Below are 24,524 nucleotides of genomic sequence, written 5' to 3'. Positions count from 1 at the left end.
CAGTCAACAATTGAGAGATAAATATCGAAGAAATTTTTTTTTTTTAAAGCAATAATAAATGATGAAATTAATTTTTAACTTAATGAATAATAATTTTAAAGCATAATAATGTGATATTCTGATAATATCAAAATTAAAAAAAAATTGATGACATCATTCTGGATAAAATAAAAATATGTACACGTGATTGGTAAGTTTCATGGAAAGGAGTGAATTGTAATTTTGTCCTATGCACTCTTTTGGATAATTAGTAATTTGTATAAAAAGTAACGGGAAAAACCCCCTAATATTACGGCTAGACACACAAGATAAAGAAGCACAAAAGAAAACAAGAACTAGGATATACAATCCTAAACGTTATAGATTTTTCTATTGCGGTTGGATTGCTATATTTAGAGATGTAACATTTTACATAAATAGCTATAGATCTTATAATGTAAAGACAATCATTGGAATATATAGAAATTATATCTTTTTTGGATTTTAAAAGTAATATTTATATGTTTACAAATTGAGAGTTAATATATTGATATATTTTCGAAGGATTTTCATATGAAACAAAAATATTTAAGATTTATTATAAAATTATGATCTATAAGTAATTCAATTTTTATTTTAACCTTGTAAAAAAGATGGATTTAAAAAAATATATTATGAAGAAAATAACAAAACATTAAATATTTAATTAATCAATCTTTTTCCTTCATAATTTATGAGCGTATTTAATATGTAAAATATTTATCAATATCGTTATAAATTATTATAACCTATAGTTTAATCACATAAACTTGAAACATGTGAAAGTATTTAAAGGATTAACACTAATTATTAATTTGTCACATCAAACTTGCAAATTAAGACTTTTGCTATAATGCTATCAATACAACGAGAGAGTTCAGATAAAAATAAAATAAAAAAGCAGCAAAAACACGTGAATATGTATGACCTTTGTACGCTTTATGATTTATATAACCTATGGTCCCATATATGCCATACCAGGGTTACCACGTCATGTCCTACAATTACGAAGATACCCTTGGAATATCGTTTAACTCCCTTCCAAGACAAAAGTTTCTAAATCCAATTCTATAGATAGTAATAACGCGTAGAGCGAGTAGAGAGTATGGAAAAGAATGAAAAGGCGGTGAAGTAGTGGTAAGCGTGTCATGTGAGTGGCTTGTTCCCAATGAGCTGTCTCTCTACACACTCACGTGGGTCATATTTGGTTTGAAAAACAAATCCTATAAAACATTTTTAATCCCACGCGCTTTTCCACGCTCCGATCCCAAAGGAATCTTTTGTGCCTTCCTTTCCCTGTCAGGAAGACCCAAGTGAGTTAACTAACTATTCTTTCCTTTCTTTATCATACTATATATGCGAATCATGTCAAATCATGGTTTAATTTAATTAATTAACCTCTTAATTACGTCATTGTTTATGAAAATGAAATGTCAGAAATATAATTTAATTAATTAAGCATATAACTGTACAAAAATGGCTAGGGTCAAATTATGATTAAAACATTTTAACGGCGCACTAATAGAATATTAGGATATCTCCAACCCACGCCAAAATGGTGTAGCGCTGTAGCGCCCAATAATTTTTTTTTTTTAATTTTGCTTTTTTTTTTGTTTTTGTTTTTAGTTTTGTTAAGTTAATTTAAGTATTAAATTTTACACAAAAAATCACACCAAATTTGATTATTTGTATTTAATTTAATTTGATTATTATTTATAATAATAAATTCATAATAATAATATAATTCAAAAAATGATGAAAAATTAAAAATAGAACTTTATTCAATGCAAATATTAAACTATAAATAACTTAAAATAAAAATTAACACCAAATTTGAGAATGTCTGATTTCGAAATTTTTTTGCTCGACATAAACAAATCAAGGATACAAAGACTCATCATGCTCTTCGAAATGCATTAATTGATTATTTGTGGGAAGAACATACTAATTCAGAAAATTAAATTACTATCAATATGGAATTTTACCTTTGTGTTGTTATTGTTGTTTTTTTTTTTATCATTTTATATTAGATGTAATGTTTTTCTATATTAAATGTAATGTTTATTTGATTAAATAAATGTTTAATTTTATTAAATTAGTATAATTTTCAAAATAATTTTTATTTAATAAAAATATCATTCCCAATATTTAATTAATATACACAAAAATAATGAGTAAAATAAATTAATTGTTGATTATTACAATGAAAGAAGAAAAAAGAATATTCTAAGGAATATTCTTTTTGGTGTAATATTTGGTGTTGTGGGTGGGAGATGGAATAGTGTTTTACACCAAATTGGTGCAATGTGTTGAAGATGGTCTTAGAATGCCAACACAAAAGTTTATCCGACAAGCATTCTACTAGCCTTTCACACTGTTTTAAAACCCGGACCAGAGGGCAATCCAGTCTGTTGCATAGGTCACGAGTCAACCGGTCCAACTGATTGACTGCTGCTTGGGTCACTAGTCAACCGATCCAACTGGTTAGACCAGTAGGTTGGACCGGTGACATCAGCACTGCAAAAAAAAAAAAAAAAAAAAACCTGTTTTTTTAGATTTTAAGATTTCTATTTTTAATAAGACATTAACAACTTAATTACTGCCCAACATGATTCAAAGTTCAAATTCAATAACAATCCCAACATAATTTAACTATTTAAGATTTAACAACAATCCAAAGTCTAAATCCAAACATGATGTTGTGTTCATCCATGTAATGACTTCTTTCTAATAGTATATTTTATAACATATACTATAAAAACATGCATAATTAGCATATGAAAATAGCTGAACCCAAATTTTTCTTTACATACAAAATATAATTCTTTATATATATCAAAATAATAAGTACAAAAACTTAGCAACGGTGGATAGTAATGCCAATTCTCTCCGCTTGTCGATGTCCTTCCGACCGCTGCTCACCTATTTCTTGCAAAAACATGAAAAACAACGGGGTGAACATAAAAATGCTCAGTAAGTAAATCTCTTAACTTTTCTTCTTCTTTGATTCTTTCCTTACTTAATTCTCTTCTTCTTTCTTTCTCTGTTTCTAATTCTCACTATTCTTTTCTTTCTTTCTAATTCTCTCTGTTTCTTTCTTTCTTTCTGTTCTTTCTTTCTTACTCTTTCTATTCTTTCTATTCTTTCTCTTCTTGCTACTCTTCTATTCTTTCTAACCATAATAAAATTCATGGGAATATGCATAAATGAAATGCATATGCAATAATGCATAAAATTGCATTTTATTTCTTCTTTCTATTTCTTTTCTTTTTCTTTCTATGCTTTTCTTTTCTCTTCTTATCTTGCTTGCCCAAGCTTCTCTTTTCTTTCTTGTTTCTTTTCTTTTCTTTTCTTTGTTTGTTCAAGTTTTCTCATTCTTTCTTATTCTTTCTTTTCTTTTCTTATTCCTTCTTTTTTTATTTTTTGCCGATCGAACTCAGTTGATGTATGAATTCGGAACCTTGACCATGTGAGTGAGTATAGTCCTCATCTACATGCACTCTTGCGGACCGTACAAATTCTTCTTTCTTCTTAGGCCACTCAATTAAGGTGACGTGTATGTAAGAATTCTTCTTGGTACAACCCTCATCCACATACACTCTTATGGGTCGTACAATTCTTCTTCTTCTTATGCCACTCAATTAAGGTAACGTGTATGTGGGAATTTCTTCTTAACACTCACAGTTTCCCATCAAACCAACCTATTCTTTTCTATTCTTTAACACTTTTTCTTTCTTTAATTCTTTAATGGTTATTCTTTCTTTCTCTTTACTCTTAGAATGTTTTATTTTTTCTTTCTTTATTCTTTATTCTTTCTTAAGTTTCTACACATACACAATTATATGCATATGGATGGCTCATGCTTAAAATTTCTTACTTAAATGCACTTATAAAATGCACATATGCAATGTTGTATAAAATTAAGGTTTCTACTCAACTCATACTTCTCTTAGGCATTTCATCAAATAATACTTGTGCATAAACAAACCCTAATGTAATTATCATTCTATTTGTTTCTTAAACCATCCAAATTGAGAGAAAAACTCTCTTGTAACATCACCATACCTACACGGCAAAAATACTCCCAAAAGTTTCTCCAATTATTCCAATTTCAACCCATCATCAAGCCATCACATACACTCCTCATATTCAAGTATATCCAACAACAAGCATAACTAATCATCCATCTCATCTCAATTTCTCAATAATCATAACATATGTATATTTAAAAGAAATCTCTACTCACTTGATTTTCTTAAACTTTAACTTAAGTTGGATTTTGAGTGGAATTTACTTACCTTATGCTTGAGTAGTCTTTACTAAGCTCTCTACTCTTGTTGGATTCAAATCTTCTCTTAACCCTAAACATAAACTCCATAAGAACTCAACTTTTACACAAATAAAACATAGATAAAGAGCAAGAATCCTTACCTCTTGAAGCCTAATATCAAAACCCTATAAAAACCACTCAAAAGCCCTCAAAATCCTTGGAGGATTGAATGAAAATTTGAGAGAAAATGGGGGAGGAGTGTGGCGGTGGAATGAAGAAAATAATGGTTTCAAACGCTTAACACTTTAGTTTATAAACACACTTTCCCATTTTGCCCTTACTCTTTCTTAGAAATTTCATCTATGTCCCTTAGTCAATTACATGCCCTCACTTCTAATGCATTCTCTATGAAATTCTATCTCTTTTCACTTCCCACTTTTTCAAGTAATTTTGAGTGAAAAGACCATTTTACCCTTAATGCAAGTTTAAGGCATTTTCTTCATATTCTCTTAAAATCACTTTAACAAAAATTAACTAAGGGCTATAAAAACATAAATTAAATCATGTACCTCCATGCTGGGCGTTACAATCCATTACATATTAAATGACAAAATACATAATAATTAATAACAAAACATTTGGTGCAAATGTTTTTTCTTTGATCTGTCTCCATGTTGATAGAGCTTCACACACTACCATCAAAATTCATTATCATCATCATCATCATAACCATCACCATCATCATCATAACCATCACCATCGTATACATAAATTTGAGTAAAAAACAGAACTTATAAGTTAAAGCTTGTAATTTAATTTAAAATATATACTAAGTTGCTTAAATATTTGAAACCAACATTCTGAACCATCGGTTGAATCATTAAAAGAAGGGTGATTAGCAACTCCAGCAGGAATAGATCTTTCTCCATATAACATTTGTTCCAACTCCTCATAATTAAGTTCACTAACCTCCTCTTCATCGTCAATTATCCAACCTTTAATTTTGTCAATACTTTTATAATCAATAGGATTGAAACTTGTTTTTTTGTAAGATCTCCTAAAATACCATAATGAAATATTAAAAGCATGACAAGTAAAATATCAAGGAAAATAATAGATAATAACAATAAGAGTGATGCATAATTGAATAATTGACAATGTTTTATACCTGTTTTGCAAATGCAAGTTATAGTGAACAAAAACAAGATCATTCAACCTTTGATACTCCAATCTATTTCTCTTTTTAGTATGTATGCGCTAAAAAACACTCCAATTTTGTTCACACCCCGAAGAGCTTAAAGTTTGGCTAAGAATTTTTATTGCAAAGTTTTGCAAATTTGGAGTACTATACCCAAATGATCTCCACCATTCATCTAATTGAAAATTAAATATAATAAATAAATTAGACTTAAAAAACAAAAGAACTCATAAATTTTATAACTATTACGTACCAGAATGTGTGGTTTTGGCGGTTTCAAGAGCAAGCTCACTAGAAAAGCTTTCCTCCCAATTTGAATATAATCTACTCTCTTCCATTAACCTTGTCTTGTTCAAATTGAACGCACCTGCTTTACTGTCAATAGTATCAAGGAAACCACTCATGACTTTTGGCTTCGCGCAAAAAGATGCTTCGTCATATTTAAAGATAAGATTCAAATAATAAGCCGCAGCATGGACATCATGGTGCAACGTTCTATCCCAGCGTAGCTTAATAATTAGTGTATAAGGCTGGTACAATCTCTTTTTATTTTAAACAACTTCTTAATTGCATTTTTCGCTCTGTACATTCCATCATACACATATCATATTGCAGGCATCTTATATGAGTCAACAACCCACAGCAAGCGCATCAATGGATTCACAACTTTGGATCTTGCTCATATCATCCCAAAAATTGTTATCTAGAATTATGCCAATAACATGTTTGCCTTTATTACTTTTTGCATATCGAGAATCGACAAATGACTTATTTGTCACCATGGCTTGCAAGTCATGTTTGTGCTCATGAAGACTTCTCATTGCAATGAAAGTTGTAGCAAAATGGGTCGTACTCGGACGGACAATTTCTGTCCAACTCTGTTCAATTGATAAATAACAGATGTTAGTCAATTATAAAAAATGCATATTATGTTATGACTTGACAAGAACATGAGCTAAAGGTATATTACCTGTCTTTTCCTCAACCAAGCTATCAAGAATGTATGATTATATACAAACTTCGTCACCTCGGAAGCGCGTCTCGCAAGATAAACTATGTGATCCATCTTAGCTATGTCTTTTAACACCAAATTTATGCTATGTGCTACACTGGGTGACCAAGTAATACTCGGATATTTCTTAGACAACATTCTTCTAGCAGCTTTATAATTGGATCCATTGTCTGTGACAAAATGGACAATACTATTTGGTCCAATCTATAAAGCTACCTCCTAAAACATCTTCAACAATGTCCCAACATCTTTCACAACATCTGAAGCATCAACTGATTTCACAAAACAAACTCCCTTAGTACAATTGATAAGCATTCATAATATCTATATATTTGTTATATTTCCTCATGTTTTAATGGTTATAAATGCTTAAATCTTGGATTTTGATTATGTTCCGTATTTTGTGGAGTAGATTGAGGAGTTAAATCAAATTGAATTCAAAATCAAGAGTTTTGGAGAGAAAAAATCGGAGCTCAAAAAGAGATACATTCCAGAAGCGGATTTCGCTTAAAGTGTGGGCACGTCCTGTTTTCCCAAAATGTTCACAAAATTAGTCAGTAGATAAAGCGTGGGCGCACCTTACTGGATCCGAGATTCTGACCTAGGGTTATGAATTTGTCAGAGAAAAAGATATGCGTGACAACTAGAAAGATTTATTTACCCTTTCTTAATCTCTAGGATTTGCCAAGACTCCCTATTTTGGTGGGATTTGCTTTTAATTAATTTCCTGATCTAGATAGGGTAACTATTATTAGATGAAGTTATAAATAGGGAGAAGATTCACAAGAAAAAGGGGGAGATCTATCTCTACCTCTCTCTCTTCTCTTTTCTTGAGGCATTCTTTTAATCATGTGTAGCTAAATACTTTTCTTCCAACTAAAGGATAATTGAAGTTTTGGTTCTTCAAGATTTGTGAGATCTAAATAATTTTCAGTGTTCTTTTATTTCTTTACTATTTATATATCTTCTATGTTTATTAACAATTATTGTTTTGATTGATTGATGCAAAGGGCCCGTTGTTCAATTATCAGGTCAATAGATTGCCATTTAGAACTTTAAATCCGTAATTGTTTAAATGTTCTAATATTAGTGGTAAAATAACATAGTTGATTATAAAGGGATTTTCGATTTATGTTATGAAGATATATAATCTAGTCTAAATGAATCGAGCTTGTGTATTTGTTGGCTAGAATTGGTAGTCTCTCTAATTATTAATGTTGTCGATAGATTAAATCCTAAGAGCTTGTTTAGGGTTGTTTATTAACAAGGGAAGTAATCAAAGAGCTTGTTTTTGTTATCGAGAAAGTAAGGAGAGATAGGTTGTTAGAGCTTGTTAATAACCATAACCAATTTAGTGAAGAATAGAAGATTTTATCCTTGTATCTGTGATCAATTCTCTGAACCAATTATGAAATTATACCTTTGGTTGGATATTTGCATGATTTTGATATCTTCTTAATTTTTAGTTTAGTATAATTGCTTTCTCTTTTATTTCACTTCGAAATTTCAAAATCCCCTTTTCTTTGCTTTAATTTTCATCAAAATAATTCTACCCAATCTCTGTGGATACGACCTTGCTCATCACTGTTACAATTTGTATTTTTTTTAGAGTGAGAATTTTATTATTTGTTGGATTCGACACCCACCAAACAGTACACCATAAAATTGATCAATGACCTATGTGAATTATCAGTCCAACCATTAACCATTAAGGTACATCCAACATTTTCCTAAATCTTTCTGTAACTATCAACAAGAAGTTGCACTTCCTTCTTAGCATCTCTTAACAAATTGACACGTAAACCATGATAGTTTGGGTATTTATACCTAGGCCCAATTGCAGCTATAGCATCCACCAAAGGCTGAAGATAAATTGAATTTACAACATTAATTGGGATGCAAACATCATAAAAGAATCTTGAAAAAGTCACGTCTGCTCTCCATGTCGCATCTTTTCCAGCTAAACAAATCCTAATTGATGGTTGAGATCCAACAATTGTCTTTGGAGCAGAATAGTCACCAACCCCAATAGGTTTTTTTCTTTTGATTTGTCTAGCATTGTACTTTGTTTTTGACTGCCAAACCTACCTTCATTTATGTGAATTTCTGATGGACGAAACTCTTCACTATCTTCATTTAACATATCTCTCTCAAATCCATGTACGGTAGCACCATAAGGAGTATTATACTTACTAGAATCAGCCTTCTCTTTATTCTTTATCCTAATGTCTTTTAGTGATTCTCTCATCAAGTATTAAATATCAAAAGGAACTTTTAAACAAGCACCAACATCCCCCTTTGTTCCAGCTAGATGTTGTTTCATTCTAAAAATACCTCCTCCTCTAGTTACTTTCCCACACTGAAGACATTTTAATGTCTTCCTTCCATTTGGATCTACACCCTCAATAACATGTGTCCATGTTATATCAGTCCTACCTCTACTAGATTGTGAAAAAGACTCAGAGCCAGATGTTGACATTGTCTGTTTTTAATCTTTATCTACCTATCACCTAAGAAATAACAACAATTTAGTATATAATTGGCTTATTAAAACACCAGCATATTATGGACGCATTCAAGGATTGAATCTAATTAATGCAAATCTGCACCGAAAAGAAAGGACAAACATGATAAAAGCTACAAGATCATAAATATGCCAAAGGAAAAGAGCAAACAACATAAAAGTATGATATGGTTCGCAACAGCTTAATGACAAAAAAGAATTCCTCTATATTTGAAGTCGTTGGCATTAGGGGTGTTCAAAAAATGCAAACCGAACCGAACCGAACCGTAAAAATGGTTCGATTACGTTTTGAAAAATTCAAACCGAATTTTTGGTTCGGGAAAAAATAAAAGGGTTAACCGACCTGTTTTTTGAACCGGTTTTACAAATATATATATATATATATATATATATATATATAGTAATATATATATATATATTAAATAAAAATAAAAATAAAAATATATATTATATATTAAATAAAAAAATAATTTCATTTCGGACTTTTATTTATATTAATTTTTAATGTATTGTTAGTAATGGTCAAAATTTGATTATGAGAAGTAGAGATTATTTATCAATCTATAGGGAAATTTATGTTATGGAAAAACTGCATCAAGTCTCCGTATAGATATTTAATTGTGTAATTTCGACTGTTATCTTATAGTTCAAAGCTTATATTGCTTATTCGTAAACAAGTCATATCTAGATTATTTGAGCTATCTTAAAAATATAAGTTTTAGTTTATATTTTAAGTTATCTAACAATGAAATTGGAAACAATGATTCTTTTGAAAAATGTGATTCCGTCTTATTGTGGAAAGTAGCTCAGCCAACTATTCTACCTTGTAGTGTTTTTTGTTTGATTTAGTGTGTTGAAGCATGCAACAGATGTTTGCGTCAAACATAGCCCCTAATAATTGTACTTCATAACAGTTGGCTTAGCCCCTAATAATTGTACTTCATAACAGTTGGCTATGGCAAGAACTCCAGTCTTGTATGCCAACTAAGGGTGCTCAAAAGTGGTTAACCGAACCGGTTAATCGCTTTTCTAAATCGAAATCGAACCGATTTGGAGGAAAAATCAATTTTTCGGTTAATCAAAAAACCGGTTAACCAATTTAAAAAGAGTTGTTAACCGGTTTTGAACCGGTGTTCCCTTTTTTTATAAAACTTTTTTTTAATTTTTTCCTAAATTAAATTGTAAATATAAACAATACATATCCAAATAAAAATTAAACATTCATACATATCTTAGACTGATAATGTATTCCTCAAATTATGAGTAGCAGCATTGGCATCAGTAACAACATTTCCATAACATAAACTTCCCTATAGAATGATAATGTATTCCTCAAATTATGAGTAACAACATTGGCATCAGTCAAATACCCATTCTCACCCACATAATTAATTCAAGATGGACATGACTGGTGAAACAATCTAGATAAGCTATAAATTATTTCCTAACTCATCATCATATAACAAGAACTTAGATACATCAACTAGATTTGCAAAAATGGAAGGGGTCGTGACTCATGAAAAACTTACACTTTCTGAAAAGGAGCTGTGCTATTGTCGATTTCTAGCGAGGAATGGAGTTGGCATCGTCATCGTCGAGGAATGGAGCTGTCGTCGATTTCCAGCAAGGAATGAAGCTGTCGTCGTTGATTTCTAACGAGGAATGGAGCTGTCGTCGATTAATAGCAAAGAATGGAGCTGTCATCATCATTTTCCGGCGAGGGAGGAAGACGTCGTCGTCAATTTCAGAGAGTAGAGTTGCGATTGACACAATGGTTGTGATTTCATACTTCAGAGAGTGGAGTTCATTGAGATTGAGTGGCGATTTGAGTGGGTAGCTTAGATTTCAGATTTTCAGAGGATTTTTGCGTAGAGAAACTGCAAAGAGAATGATGTTTTTAGTGGTTAGGGATTTTTTCCCCTTTTGAAATATTGGACCGGTTTTTCAAGCAGTTCGGTTGGATTGGCAGTTCGCACTATTTTCTCGGTTCAATGGCGGTTTATAGCAGGTTATTGAATGTAATATCCCACTTGAGGTACGTATTTAAGATTTACTGTATTAGTTAAAAGTTTATGGTTTCAACTTTAATTGAGTTTGTATGTTGAGTTGGTTGAATTGTTGCCTTGAAATTGGTTGAGTTTTGGTGAAGTTGGAAATCCAATCTTCGCCGGGGCGAAGAAGAAGCTTCGCCGCGGCGAGGAGGAGNGAAAGAAAGTTAAGTTTGTGAGATATGTTTGTTAGACTATCTTTATTCGAAATCATTATCGATCCTTTAAATAATCACGTTACATGTCATCCAAACATTAAATTCCAAAAATAAATAGTTAAATATCAAAACATGTTCCTGGAGTTGGAGCAACAGAGGAATGAAGAAATCTTCCGAAAAAACCTCTACTAGCATGATTTTTATTTATCATGCCTTCGTCGAGGAATGAATGCATGACTTTTATTTATTTTTTAATAGCTTTTGCTTACGACCTACACTACACAATTACTATACATTCTACAACAATTATGGTGGGGACTATCAACTCAGATGCCATGTGAGATTTGTGGGAGAAAATTAAATTTGTAAGATGTGTTTATTAGACTATCTTTATTCTTATTTTATACTTAACAAAATTCAATTACGTTAGGTTGCTTTAGGTGATAATATAATATGATATACATTTTTATCTTAATCGAATAACATTGAAATCATTCTCGATCCTTTAAATTATCACGTCACGTGTCATCCACACATTAAATTCCAAAAATAAATAGTTAAAATGTCAAAACGTGTTCCTTGAGTTGGAGCAATAGAGGGATGAAGAAATCTTCCAAAAAACCTCAACTAGCATGATTTTTATTTATCACGCATTCATCGTTAAAGGAATGCACGATTTTTATTTATTTTTTAATAGCTTTTGCTTAGGATCTACACTACACAATTACTATATATTCTACAACGGTTATAGTGAGGACTACCAACTTAGATGTCATGTCACACATGAGGTTTGTGGGAGAAAATTAAATTTGTGAGACGTGTTTGTTAGACTATCTTTATTCTTATTTTATATTTAACAAAGTTCAATCACGTTAGGTGATAATATAATATGACATACATTTTTATATTAATCGGATAACATCAAAATTATTCTCAATCCTTTAAATAATCACGTCACGTGTCATCCACACATTAAATTCCAAAAATAAATAGTTAAAATGTCAAAACGTGTTCCTTGAGTTGGAGCAACAGAAGGATGAAGAAATCTTCCGAAAAAACCTCAACTAACATGATTTTTATTTATCGTGCATTCATCGTTGAATGAATGCACGATTTTTATTTATTTTTTAATAACTTTTGCTTGGGACCTACACTACACAATTACTATATGCAATATTAAATATTCAATTATGAGTTGATTTTCATAAATTTGTGATTAAAGTTTTGTAGACCTTTAATATTCAATATTATTGATAGTCGGAATTATTTAAGTAATAAAGCTTTACAGATATATGTTTAATTAATTTAATTTCTTTGATTTATTGTTTTTCACTTAATTGAATATCGTAAATGTTTAGAAATTAAATTTTAAGACAANTATGTCATGATATCTAATATTTACCTAGTTGTTTTTGTTTATTGTTTGGTGTGTATATATGGAGTAACAGATGACAGATAATTATGAAACCCAGAGTTATTTTGATCACAAGGAAATACAATGAGAATTTGGTATCTTCACTTTCTTATAATGGTTATATTTAGTAATTCTCGCACTGCTTTTGAGGGAAAGGGAATATTGGGGGAATACATGATCTTGTTTGAAGTTCTGGCACGTTTATTGTGCGTGCTTTTATGCAAAACTAGCACACTGTTGGTGTGACTTTTAAAGGAGACTGTATTCTATTACTTTTTTTTTGCCCTTCTCCATAAGTTTGCTAGTCTTGAGAATTGATATTGTTTTGCATAACCATGCTGTTTTCCCTCTTATGACAACTTTATTTATTTAAATGGTTTTTAATGTAGGTTTCAGATGCAGACCACATTGACAGATTAATATCATGCCTGTACATGGCTATGCCTTTCTTTCTGGTATGGATTGTGCTTGATGTTGTTGGATATTTTACATTAGAAATTTTCTATTTTTCTTAACCCAATCTCCTTTATTTTCTAAAATTTTAACCAGAGAGGTGCATCGGGCAGCAAGTTTCTTAACTATTTGAACAAACAAATTATACCAGTTTTTGATAAGGTAATGCCACCTTCCCTGTAAACGAAAGCTTTTGTTTGTTTATTATTAAAAAAAAGTGTATATTTGTTCTTATTTTTGGAAGTATTTTAGGTGTTTATTGGTTTTGAAATAGAAACAAGAAACAATATGGAAAAGAGAATTGGGAAAATAAGATATAGAAATGATTGTGAAATTTTGGTGATAACAGGAAAATCTAGAATGGACATTTTTAATTTTTATTATCCAAATGTGTGTAAATTGATTATAGCTGTTAAAACTCTAGAAAAATAGCTTCTTTGTATAAAAAAAACTCTTCATAACTCACAAAAATTTCGTGAGCTGTATAATTTAAAAAATTTATAAACATGTCTCAGTGATATGGTGTTTTTGCAGTTTCTTATAAAAAAAATGATGATCTGTTTCTCTTGGTTGTTTCTGTATGAAATACCTGTAACATTTCCTGGTTGATAGAAGTTGGTTTCTGAACAAAATTTGAAGTTCTCTTCAATTTGAAGATGTTATTCCATACAAGGGGCTACCTCCTTGAAAGACTTGTGGTCTAACTCTTTATTGTTCCAGTAAAGAACTTTTTTGATATATATACTAACAATTTTATTCCCTTTCAGCTTCCTGAGGAACGAAAGCTAGATCTTCTTAAAGCCCTTGCAGAAATATCGCCTTACACAACACCACAGGATTCAAGACAGGTTCTACCTTCTGTTGTTGTTCTATTAAAGGTATACATGCTATTTACTATTGATCATTTATTCAGAACTGTAATATGGAAAGATATCAGTTTAAAATCTAGTTTCTCTATTGAATTTGTTTTGTATGTTCTCACTTTTTAGTGGTTTCATTTGTCTATGGCTAAGGTCCTGTTATAATGTACTTGAATTAGTAATTACTGGATCTAACTAATATAAGTATTTTGCCTGCAAGATCTGTATATGTTTAACTGTTTGTTTTAAAATTCTGTATTCTGTCTTTTCAGAAGTATATGCCTTTGAGGAAGACTGGAGGAGAAGAAATGAACTTTACTTATGTCGAGTGCTTGTTGTTCTCTTTCCATCATATGGCTCACAAGGTTGTTAATTTAACCATATTAGCTTTCCCCTCTCGTTGGTTACTATTTTTTTAATTAGAAAACGACTTGCCGGGTACTTTGCAATGCTTATTTTATCTTTTTATTTATATATTTATTTTTATTTTTATAGGCCCCCAATGCCACTAACAGTCTATGTGGTTACAAGATAGTCACTGGTCAACCATCAGACAGGCTTGGAGAGGATTTCTCTGAGTGTTTCAAGGACTTCACTGAGAGGTAAGGCTTGGAGAGGATTTCTCTCGAGTGCTTGTTTGTAGCTTTTATAATCTTTTCTGCATTTTCCAACAGTCACCATATTGTTTGTAGCTGCATTGAGTTTTCTGAACTAATATTGGTAGAGACATTTTCTTGAACTTATAGCTATTTTGCCAATCCTTTGTCAAAATGGAGCAGACGCGTGGTCTTGCTTTGAAGGATCTGGGACTTGTGAAGAAAATCTAAGATAAATAATTGAATTGAGCTTATTAAGTAAAACTGATAAAATGCTTGTATTGAGAAAAAATGTAAAACAATCATTATTGCAATCTACTAAGGCCTTCTTTTAAAAATTAAAGAGAATTTTTTGCAACAACTTCCACTACTATATGAATATTGAGTTATCTTAAGATACATGCAAAACTCGGTTAATTCCAAGTAGCTTTTGCTTTTATGACTGGATAAACTAGTCACATTGACAGGCATCTGCATGAATTCTGTATTTCATTCCTGTGACCTTTCTTTCTTTCTTTTTGGTTTGCTTTTCAAGTTTGAGAGTTCAAAAGCAGTTTTCCTTGAAATTACTGAGATCAAGCCATGTTTCACCAGTTAAAATTTTCCCCATTTCTCGCCGAGTGAAGTTTTTGTTGATAAATTTAATTTCTCAAATAGTTTGTACAATAAGACCTGATACACATATTATTCTCTTTCTTGTTCAACCTATGAGTTGTAATCTGTTATTAATATTGTCCCCTTTATTGTCATGATGACATAGGTTGACTACTGTTGAGGACCTAACTAGGGCAACAATGAAGAAATTAACTCAGGGAATGGCTGAGCACAACAAAGCAATGGCTGCCGCTAAATCTGATGAAGCTAAGGATAACATTGTAAGTTTATTTTTGGAAGACTCTAGGTCTCTTGTGCTGTATTCTTAGTATGTTACCTAATTTCTTTGTTTTATGTGAAGAAAACTCAAAAACAGAATACTACAACTGGGCTACGGACGTGCAATAACATTCTGCACATGTCAAAGGTAAAAGGGAGTAAAGTCTTGTTACTTGCAATTTGATTACATGTATAGGTGAACTGTCTTTACTAATCTCTGGAAAATTTAAAATTGCAGCCGTTACATTCAAAAACACCTTCATTTATTGGAGATAAGAGTGTCAACCTCTCATGGAAAGAAGCAGTAAAGCCTTCTGTGACCTCGACAACTGCAACTGGGTAGGACATCTGTGTGATACTGAAACTCCTTCTGTTTAACTGTTGATGCTGTGTACTTATCAATTTCTGTGTTTATTTTTAATCTACCTTTTTATAGCTGTACATTCCCATGTGGAATTATTTTTTATGGCTTCATTTCACTAGCATGAGGTTGCAGGAAAGTGATAGATGTTGTGTTGAGCGTTTAGACTGAGGTATAATATGATAATATGATATTATACCTCATATTAGTTCAGAGTTGAAATGAACTAAAACTTGGAGAGGTCATCAATGCAGTGACCCATTGAAATATACGAGAGAAAAGGACACTGTTCCTGCAAAATTTGATTATTTGAATGGACCTTTTTAGTTATTATCCTAATTTTGTATAATTTTGTGCAGAGGGAAACGACCTGCTGCCAGCAATGGTTCTGGCAATATGGCAGCAAAAAAGGGCCGTGGATCTGGAGGCTTGCAAAATCAACTTGTAAATAGAGCTTTGCAAGGAATATCGCAAGGTGGAAGGGGAGGTATGAGGGGCAGGGGTAGGGGTGGTTGGGGTGGACGTGGAAGGGGAAGAGGCTATCGGTAACTCTGAATAATGTCGGCAGAGGTGTAAGAACAATGAAAATTCGGAAGAATAACTGTGTAACTGAAGAATACAGATAGATGGGATTTGATTTATTGTAATTCTTGTCTGTTGAAACAAGTTTTGATTGACAGATAACCCCGTGAATGAGTTTCTAGATTAATCATGGACAAACAAAGGCAACTGAGTCCCTCTGGTAGGAGTACAACTTGATTGGCTGAGGATGTGGGTTTCCTTTCCGGTTTCTATCAAAGTAGAAGTTTTAGGACCATTTCAGGAAATTTGCATGCTTGTTGGTGCGTGTATTCATTATGCATGCATGTCCATTGGTCTGACCATCTGTAGAATTTTACTTAATTTAATTTGGTTTGTGGTGAACATGGTAAGACCTTTAAATAACTCGGTGGTTGTATCTTTTGAGTAACAACAAACAATTTGTTGCAATTGAGAGACTGCATTCACACACTACTATGCTACACGAGTCTGAGCTGTTAGTATGCTTTAGTGCTTGCTAGGAATAAAAGGATTTCCAACAAATTCGTTCAACCGNGTTGTATCTTTTGAGTAACAACAAACAATTTGTTGCAATTGAGAGACTGCATTCACACACTACTATGCTACGTGAGTCTGAGCTGTTTGTGTGCTTTAGTGCTTGCCAGGAATGAAAGGATTTCCAACAAATTCGTTCAACCGGCAGCAAAAGTTTGGACTGCTTGGAATATTTGTCATTTTATTTATGCGTATCGTTCAACTCCAGCCACCTTGATCCAGAAGTTCCTCACCCCTGAAACTATGTTTGGTAGGCTTTCAGCTGGGTGAGTACCATTGTTTTAAAAGCCGGACCAGACCAGTCGGTCTAATTGGTTGGATCGGGAACCGGTCACGTGTCCAGTTTGAGTCAACCCCAAAACCGCCATTATTAATTGAGCCACTTTAAACCGTTAAAAAATCGTATAATATCACTGAACCGTCGGTCCAATCGGATCGGTGAATAAACCTGTCCAAATATTACAATCCCTAATACGTGATGTGATGCAGCCCTTTCTCATCTTCTTCTCCTTCAGTCTTTCTTAGTTTTTCTTATGAAAATTTCTCAGCAAAAACTCTGTTCTTTGTGAAAATTTATCAGCTTCGTCTTTGTTGTCTGTTCTCTGTGAAAATTCTCACGGTTTCGGCTCTGTCTTCTGTTCTCTTTGAAATCCCACCCAAATTCCATCTGAACTCTCTGAAATCGACGATGACGTTTTCCCCCCTCGCTAGAAATCGGTGACGTCTTCTCCCTCGCCAGAAATTGACGACGACATCTCCGTTCGTCGCTGGAAATCGATGGCGACAGCTCTATTTGTTGACGATAGCTCCATTCCTTGATCTAGGTAATAAACACGCCATTCCTCGATCCCTTTACATTTAAGTTAACACCCTTTACATTTTTCAATTTTTTGCACTATCCAAATTTGTTGAGTCATGGAAGTTAAAATGAGTTCTCACCAGGTTCACAACTCGTATTGTAATGCTGGGTTTTTAATATAAATCTTACCATTCTGTTCAGTTATTTTCGGTTATTAGTAACAAAATTTTTAAGTAAAACTGATAATCTATCATGGTAGATTTTTTTATTTTAGTTTTGATGATCAAGTTGTTCAATAAATTTAGTCGCATGTCAATTACTGTGAATGTGTGTTTGAAACTTTGAATGTCAAGTTTAACAATTAATGTATTCAAAAGCGAGGAATGAAGGAGATGATCTGTTGAATATCAGCTAGATGTTATGACAGTTGAGGAAGATCTTCATAATCAAATACTTGGTTAGACTAATGGGTGTTTAAGATTGAAAGATTCATTAACGTCTCGGCTACAATGGAACTCTGGTGAGCGTACGTAGATATGATTTTGTTATATAAGGATGAGTTTGAGGGTGAATAGATAAGTAATAACTTAATCTGGAGCAATAATCAATGCGCCATGGCTTTAGTCATTTGTTCTTCAAAAAACTTTTGACTGTAATCGTTGTATTCTGTGTAGGCTTGGCTGTGGCTGGAGGCATTTAATTCGCGACGCTTGTGTTTATTTTTGAGTTAGTTTGTTTATTGAGTAGCTGTAAGTCTACTTTGACAATTAATATCTAAATTTTATCTTTTTGTCGCATCTCTGTAATCACCCTTAATTGATGTTTGGGGAAATGCATGTATTATGTAGTTGTCCAATGTCCCATTGAATTTCTTTGTTTAGAGCATACAAAGGAGCCCTAATTCTCAAATATCTAGGATGTATTATTCACCAGAAATTTAAGTGTCAGCTGCAAAGGAAGTGGATACTTGTAACTTTTGTTGCATGACTACAATATGATCTGTCTGAATTTTATTTCTCAGGAGCAGCTATCTCAAATATGAACAGGTGTAAATATAGTTTCTGCGCACATCAAGAGGAGAATTAGGTTATTAAGTTGATGGTTCATGTGTAAGTGTATATCATCAAAAAGTTTGATTTGAATTGGAGACTTATAATGTTTATGAGGATTGGTGGTACTGTAAAAAAATTGTTAATATGATTCCAAGCATTTCTAGAGTGCATTACGTTGGATTTGAGGGATTTTGCATTGCTTAATGTACTCTGCCCATTAATTGCCCACATGAATGTGCACCAAAATATTGGTCCTAATAATTTTTGAATGCCCATAATATTTTCATTAATTGTCCAAATGATTGTGCTGATGTCATCATAATGTGTGATGATATCACTGGTCCAACCATGTGCTGACATCATTATAATATGTGATAATATCACCGGTCCAACTGGTTAGATCGATTGAACCGTGACCCGACCATCAGAGCGGATTACCCTCCAGTCTGGTTTTTAAAACAGTACTGTCTCTTTTTATTTTGTTAGTGAGTGAACAAGGTTTGTGCACTAACTCTAAGCACTCCGGTGAGGGAGAAAACCACTTCCCTTCCAATATCTTTTACTATCCATTCTGGATTCAGAAAGGTCAGTCGCTCTTGGAGAGTCGTTCTGAAATACCTCAAGAGAGCTTTACTAAAGCCTTACATGTCTTTAAAATGGCTAAAGAAATATATATTCAATGAATAAATGTTCTTAGTGCAGATGAGCTAAAATGAAAGTGAGTTGAATGACTCCAGCTAAAGTTTTAGCGTCACCACCGACCTCTCTGCCCTTCTTCATCGAGACTCCAAACTCCGGCAACCAAAAGTATCTTTGAGATGTGCGTTTATGATCCTTACTCTAGGAGGATGCAATAGCTTGCCAGTGAAGTTGCTTCATTTTGGATCAAGACTTCTGAATTGATGTTTTCACAAATTTATTCTATCCAGGCCCGGTGGATAGCAGTTTTTCGTATCGGAAAAAAAGAGCAAATGGATATGGAGATGGCAGTGCGACCTCAATAAAAATAACAATCGACTTTGGTTCTCCGTAAAAGAAACCCTCGGCGAGAATCTGTTACAACGGGGTCTTGCAGAGTAGTTCATTTACCTTAAATTTAAAAATTGTTTACGTTAAATGTCGCTTAGGTCCATTTACGACAAAAATATAGGGGTGTTTATATATTAAGAAAAACAAAAGGGAGTTAAATGATATTCAAAAACAACTCGAAATGTCGTTCCCTGGACAAAAGAAACGACACGTCGTTTCCTGAACAGAGAGAAATGACATGTCGTTTTTGAGCAAAAGAAACACCGTTTCAAATTCCAAACGAAACAAGAGGTTGCTTTCCTAGAGAAAATGGACCTGTCGTTTCTTGAAAATTAGAATGATGTTGTTTCCCCATGCTAAACGACATGTTGTCCGTTTTTGCACACGATAGCGTCGTTCCGATTAAAGAAGTATAACATCGTTTATTTATTAAAGAAATGATATGTTGTTTCATGGACAAAAGAACGACAAGTCGTTCCCAAGAAAAAACGATGTCATTTCACTTCCCAAAAGAAACGACATGTTGTTTCTTGGAGAAAATCCACGTCGTATTGTTTCCTGGAAATGGACCGACGTTGTTTTAGTCTAATTAACATGTCATTAGAAGGACAGATGAATGATATGTAGTTTCCTAGAAATGGTAAACGACATGGTTTTCGCACTCACAAGAAACGACATGTCGTTTCCTAGAGAAATTAGACATGTCGTTTTCTATTAAAGAAAAACATCATCGTTCTTGTTTTGAGTTTTACATAAATAAAAATGAATACATCTAAACTATAATCTAAAGTCCAAAATAATCTAAGTTATGAAATTGTTGAATAAAAAAATACCAACTCTGTGGTTTTGAATTTTTGATATATATAAAGGAGATGAATTTCTTAATTATGTAAGGAGTTATCCTTGCAGAAATGGTGAATGAAAACTTTCTAATATAGGAGTTGAAGAACGGCAGCAAATATGGCATTCAAATTCCCCTCCATATTTAAATTCGCTGTTGACATTGTAGATGTTCCCTCTGATTCGAATTTAAGCACGTTCTCCATTTGTGGAAATGATAAAACTCATTGACCAAGATTCAAGAATATGTTTTTTGTTATCTCATTCTTCTCCACTATAAACTTTTTTTGTAGATCCGACTGCCTTTCCTCGATTGGGCCAATAGCTGGTCTTAATGTAATTTCAAAAAACAAAATTTGGATTCTGGGTTGCTTTTATACGCAAGAACTACGAAGACTTGGAAACATTAAATCAATCAATAGGCCAGCAAGAACAGGGTTAGATTTTATAATATGTATTGATACAATTATTATCAGTATTCTGTGCATAGAAAAGAATCAACAGTAATTTTGAGATACATACACTTGACCTTATATCAAATTGAATGGTTCGAACAATTAACTTCTATAGTTTACAAATGAATTTAAAGAATTAATTATTATTTATAAACATTTAGGACAATCATAAACACATGAATCTTGGTCTCAGCTACAACCTGGGATATACTGCATTTCCCTGTCAGCTTCAATGGATTCCTGCTGATTATCTGAAGTATCAGATGGATTTACATACTTCCATCTCGAAGAGTTCCTCCGTTCATCAGCTGTTCGCGCACAAGTTGAAGCTGGATAATTATTCTTTCCTTTCTATCAAGTACGTACTTTCCAAGTCCTATGGCCTTGCTCCAAAAGCTTCTATTACTTGCAGTTGTATTTCCTTGAGTTGCAACTTGGTTTTTTCTATAATTCGTTAGTAATTTAACCAGAAATAGTAGAGCACAGATGGTGGAAATGAATCCAGATATCAGGTAGAGACCTGAAAAGCTGTGGAGGCTCAGGCTTTCAGTTAAATCATTGTTGGTTACGTTTGTTGAGCAGCCAGCTGAGGGGGCAAAACACTTTTCCTCTAAAGACTTGAGAACTCCGTTCTCTGATATCTTTAGGATTGCTTCAGAAAAATCAGCTGCTATTGGAGACCCTTTCGGGAAAACCTGAAACAAAAGAAAGTAAACTGAGATGATTCTTTATGAAATAGAAAATCCTCAATAAAAATTGTATAATTTGTTACTCACAAAGCCTAGCCCTCCAAATCTGTAGGAGGGTGTGGTGGCGGAGAATTGGTTGCAGTACTGTGATGTAAAAACTTTCGCATACGGGATTTCAAGAAAGGCAGCAGCTATGTTATTGCTTTTGAGTTCCTTTTGATATTTGTATTCGCGATCAACTGTCAAGATGTTCTCTGGTTTGAATTCAAGCACATTCTCCAGGTATTTCATCACAAACGAATCTGGGTCACAACCTACTTTCGCATTGGTTCTCTTAAGCCACTCAATGTCTGTCACATTCGGTTTCAGTCTTCGCACAGTGAGCATTGAAGAAAGACTAGCTGTGTAGCTTGAGTTTAAGATTAGCACCACAAATAGCCACACTATAACCACCAATCGAGTGAGGTTGCTAGAGACTCTCTCACCTGAAACATGAAACGAAGAGATTAATTGCCTTATTGCTACTTCAACTCAAAATTAAACCAATATTTGCTTGAAGATACTTACTGTGAGCGAAGAAAAGAGAAGAGAAAATGAACCAAAGAGCTGTGGCAATCTGATTTCTCCATGGGCCACCGAATTCTGGATTTTGTTGATGCTCCAAGAACCAGATTACCAGCATTGTGTAGAACAAGATGGCTCCGGTTACCGTCCACATTTCCCAGGTAAAAGGCTTCAGGAACATCCATGCTGATTCTTCGGTCTTAACTGGAACTATCATGGACAAGCCTGACTCTGAGTAGGGCTGAGTAAATTCCACAAGTTTTGTTCTGTTGGCTAGTATTGTTACATCGCCCACAATAGCATCATATGTCTTCCATTTCATGCATAGACAACAAACATTGTATGAGAAACAGTAGTTTTGAAAAATTGAAAGGTGATAAATCATCAATCAACTTGTTATTAAAGAATTGAATTATAGATTATAATCATGAACTGAAAAATTATTTCCAGAAATAAGAGAGAAAGTCTTTACCTTGTTATAGACATGATAAACCAGATCATCGTAGGTGCCGTTGTAGGGAATAAATTCGTAAGGTAGAGCATAGTCCAAAACATTCAGTATTTCATAGAAAAGTTGAATGCAAAAACCATCATATTTATTCTCCTGCGGATTGCTATTGAATTTAACGCTGACAAATTTATCGAATGCAGTTCTACCCGGAACTCCAATTTTCAAAGGCTTTGCGTCAGTGGGCATAGCCCAACCTTTTGGATTTCGGTTTAAATCCCCAGGCCAAATCACTGCACCATCCATTTCTTCACTGATGTCAACAACTTTGCTTCCCTTTTCTATTACAAGGTCCTTTGAGAATCCAAACTCAGGCAGCCAAAAGTAGTCTAGCTCGTTGTATTTCTTGCCAACCACGTTTATGATTCTTAATGTTGAAGTTTGCAAGAGCTTTCTTTCTGCGAAACTTATTTGGCCACTTAAGCCCGTGAAATTGGTTGATAATAGATTTTCTAGCAAACTGTTATTGTCACTAGTAATTTTATCCAAGCCTTGTATAACTGTTTTAATGCTATCATAAGCCCTTAAGGCATAAATTCCAGGGTCAGAGTCATCATCCTCAGGATACTCGGATCGAAATTTTGTTCTGAATTTAGTTTTAAAGTCCCTGTAAGAAGTAGTATATTCAGAAAAGTAGGTCTCGATTCCGAGATCACCTTCCATTGAGGAGATAACAGAAGTGTTGAATGAGTCAAGCAAACTTGTGATAGTTTCTGTAATAATCCAAACAGAGTCTTTCCCCACAAGTCCTATCTTTCTTGCTTGTCTAAAAAGGTGAATTGTCATAGGTGTTGATGATTGAAGAACAATAAAAACCCGAGATTGTGTTCTAATAAGAAGTTTCTCCAGCTCTTCTTGTACAAATTCTTTTGGATTAGACAAATGAGAAAATGATGGAAGAACCAATCGGTACTCAATCTCTGAACCAATGTTTTGAAGAACCTCTGACAAAAGAGCCAAGTCCCCAGTATCTCCACCGATTGAATCATCTTCATAAATCACAATAACCCTTCTCCAATTATAGGAACCAACCAGAGCTGCAGTGCATCTTATCTGTTCAGCTCTATTGTTAACCATTGTTACTAAGAAAGGCCAACGAGTTGGTGTTAGTGGTGGAGTTATGGCAGGTTCTGCAAATGAAACAATGGGAACTTGAGCTCGGTTTCCAATTTCAGCAACTAGAGCTGTTTGTCCCCATGTCTCCATGCCAATAATCACTGCAACTTCCTTTTCAATAATCAGCTTTTCAGCTGCAACCAAAGTTCATGGACTTCCATTGGTAAAAATTTTACGAATACTCGGTAATAAAATTAGAAATGCAATAGAGTGAGCTTATTACCTGCTGAAACAGTTTGGAGGGGATCTCTTCCAGGGTTCCGGAAATGAAGGAATAGCTTGTAACTTTGTGAGGTGGTGTTAAAACTTTGAGCTGCTAGTTCCATGGCCACTTTTTCTTCTTTCCCAAAATGGGAATCGACATCAATGATGACACCAATGTTTAAAAGTTTATAATTATTAGTAGCTTCAGCTCCATAGGAAAGGGTGGAAAAACATGAGGAGATGAGTACAAGGACAAGAAGCCAAGATGTTGAGATTGTATTACTAGAATTGACAAGATGAGATATTTTGGATTTGGACATGATTGCGTTAGAAATGGCTCAATCATTCTGTTATGGAACTTATATAGAAGTATACTTCGTTGACTAAA

General features: G+C 33.3%; 2 protein-coding genes across 2 annotated transcripts; one reads left to right on the top strand and one right to left on the bottom strand.

The window, feature by feature from the left end:
* The first annotated feature begins 13,021 nt into the window (after positions 1–13,021).
* LOC116110773 (apoptosis inhibitor 5-like protein API5) lies at positions 13,022–16,711 on the top strand. The gene is made up of 9 exons (XM_031396993.1): positions 13,022–13,097; positions 13,192–13,257; positions 13,863–13,973; positions 14,228–14,320; positions 14,451–14,557; positions 15,312–15,426; positions 15,507–15,572; positions 15,663–15,763; positions 16,145–16,711. Exons 1-9 carry the CDS (start codon positions 13,077–13,079, stop codon positions 16,332–16,334), a joined length of 870 nt encoding a protein of 289 aa, XP_031252853.1. The 5' UTR covers positions 13,022–13,076; the 3' UTR covers positions 16,335–16,711.
* Positions 16,712–21,152: 4,441 nt separating this feature from the next.
* Positions 21,153–24,273, bottom strand: LOC116110772 (glutamate receptor 2.7-like). Its single transcript, XM_031396991.1, has 5 exons — positions 24,156–24,273; positions 22,781–24,066; positions 22,312–22,618; positions 21,832–22,229; positions 21,153–21,750 (listed from the first exon to the last, which is right to left on the bottom strand). The coding sequence occupies exons 1-5, from the start codon at positions 24,256–24,258 to the stop codon at positions 21,325–21,327; spliced, it is 2,520 nt and encodes an 839-aa protein (XP_031252851.1). The 5' UTR covers positions 24,259–24,273; the 3' UTR covers positions 21,153–21,324.
* Between the last annotated feature and the right edge of the window lie 251 nt (positions 24,274–24,524).

This window comes from Pistacia vera, unplaced genomic scaffold, assembly GCF_008641045.1.
Source record: "Pistacia vera cultivar Batoury unplaced genomic scaffold, PisVer_v2 Contig613, whole genome shotgun sequence".
In the NCBI taxonomy this organism is placed as follows: domain Eukaryota; kingdom Viridiplantae; phylum Streptophyta; class Magnoliopsida; order Sapindales; family Anacardiaceae; genus Pistacia; species Pistacia vera.
This window is presented reverse-complemented; position numbering and strand designations above follow the sequence as displayed.